The sequence below is a fragment of the Impatiens glandulifera genome, chromosome 1, assembly GCF_907164915.1.
Source record: "Impatiens glandulifera chromosome 1, dImpGla2.1, whole genome shotgun sequence".
Lineage (NCBI taxonomy): Eukaryota > Viridiplantae > Streptophyta > Magnoliopsida > Ericales > Balsaminaceae > Impatiens > Impatiens glandulifera.
Genome location: NC_061862.1, coordinates 123,377,014 through 123,379,182, shown reverse-complemented (window position 1 = coordinate 123,379,182; position 2,169 = coordinate 123,377,014). Strand labels below are relative to the sequence as shown.

Here is a 2,169-nt window from a genome sequence, read left to right as displayed (position 1 = left end):
AAAACACTCCTCTTTGTGTATCTTTACTAGAGAAGTCACAACCTTCACACCCAACGGATGAAATCCAAAGAGAGGAGGTTTCTGAATTTGAGCATGAAGATCCACTCCCCCAAAATGACATACACAATGCAGTAAATGAAGAACAACAAGTCCCATTTCTTCATCCGAGTGAATTGGTTGCTAGTACCCCCCCTTTTGAACCCAGGCCAGCCACTTCCCCTATGAGGAAAACATCCATTAATGTTGAGGAACCAATCCCGGTTGAAACACATGCTCAATTAACCCTTGAAAACGGATTGGAAGTGGGTACGTTTTATGAGAACAAAAAAGAACTTCAATTGAGGGTGCATAGATATGCGATGGCTAATCATTTTGAATTCAAAATCGAAAAGTCAACAAAAGTTCTTTGGTTTGTGAAATGTGTGAATGATAATTGCAAGTGGAGGTTGCGTGCCGTGAAAGGGAAATTTCAAGAGATGTTTGAGATTCGAAAATTACTAAATGTACACACATGCTCAATTTTGACGAGGCAAGAGAATGTGAGGCAAGCACCATCATGGGTAATTGCGGAGTGCATCAAACGTAAGTATATGGACCATCACCATGACCACATGCCTAAGAAAATAATGGAAGACATGCAGACAAATTATGGGTTTAAGATGAAATATAATAAGGCTTGGAGGTCTAGGGAACAAGCATTAATGGCAGTGCGAGGAACAATGGAGGAATCATATGGAAAATTGCCATCATACCTGTTCATGTTGGCGAAGAATAACCCAGGTACCATAACTGACATTCAGACGGATGAGCATGGCCATTTCAGATATATGTTCATGTCTCTAGGCTGCTCAATCAGAGGTTTCAAGTATTGTCGTCCAGTATTGTCCGTCGATGCCAGTTTTCTTAAACACAAGATTGGAGGTCAATTATTGATTACGATTGCATTGGATGCGAATGAACAACTATTTCCCCTTGCTTTTGGCGTTGTTGATTCGGAGAATAATAACTCTTGGACATATTTCATGCAATAATTAAGAGTGGCAATTGGATTAGTCCCGGATCTCGTCTTCGTATCTGATAGACACCCAAGTATTGCCAATGCTTTGTCCGCTGTTTTTCCAGAAGCACATCACGCGGCATGCACATACCACATCAAAATGAATATTATGGCCAAATTCAAAACCGATAACTACCACGATGAGTTTGATATGGCTTCACGCGCATATACAGTGCCAAAGTTTCAACTCCATTTTGACAAGATCAAGACCAAGGACCCTCGTATTACTGTCTATCTGGAAGAGATAAGAGTAGAGAGATGGAGTCGTGCATTTTTTCCTGGTTTTCGATACAATCAAATGACAAGCAATTACGCTGAGAGCTTTAATAGTCAGTGCAGAAATGCTAGGAAATATCCCATATCAACATTGGCTGAGTATTTACGAATCACACTACAAGAATGGTTTCATGATAGAAGAGAAAAAGCTTCTAACCACACAGAACATTTATCTCAATATTATGAAAAGTACTTATGTGAACAAGCCGAGAAGGCCAGATTCTACACCGTTAATCCGCTTAACAGATTCGAGTTTCATGTGAATGACGGTCAACATGATTTTCAAGTTGATCTCCAAACTCGAACTTGTACTTGTAGGGTATTTGATCTATCTGGTCTTCCTTGTAAACATGCCCTTGCTGTTGCCCGTTCTCGGAAAACTATTCCATATGAGTACTGCTCAAGGTTAGAGAATTATTGCATTGTTTAATTCTAAGATTGAATTTATATAACTTAAATGTTTTTTTTTCAGGTTTATCACAACTAAAGCGTGGTGTATGGCATATGTAGATACATGTTATCCAGTTTGCGATGAAGGTTCTTGGGATATTCCAGAAAATATCAAGGAACGAGTTTGTCTAAAACCCCCCATCAAGGTTAAGAAGGGTAGGCCAACAACAAAGCGTAGGCCATCACAAGGTGAGCCTCGTAAGGAACAGAGACGGTGCAACTCATGTGGCGGTCGAGGCCATAACAGGGCAACATGCAAAGCAGTGATGTCTGCACCATATACTTCAAGACAACAAGTGTCACAACCTTCACAACCGTCACAATTGGCACAACCTTCACAATCTTCATCTTTGCCACATTCTCTAGACAATATTTCTTTTGGTTAA

At 40.2% G+C, this 2,169-nt stretch overlaps 1 protein-coding gene across 1 annotated transcript; it reads left to right on the top strand.

Moving 5' to 3' along the window:
* The first annotated feature begins 1,166 nt into the window (after window positions 1–1,166).
* On the top strand, window positions 1,167–2,169 carry LOC124942036. Its single transcript, XM_047482444.1, has 3 exons — window positions 1,167–1,338; window positions 1,456–1,738; window positions 1,806–2,169. Exons 1-3 carry the CDS (start codon window positions 1,167–1,169, stop codon window positions 2,167–2,169), a joined length of 819 nt encoding a protein of 272 aa, XP_047338400.1.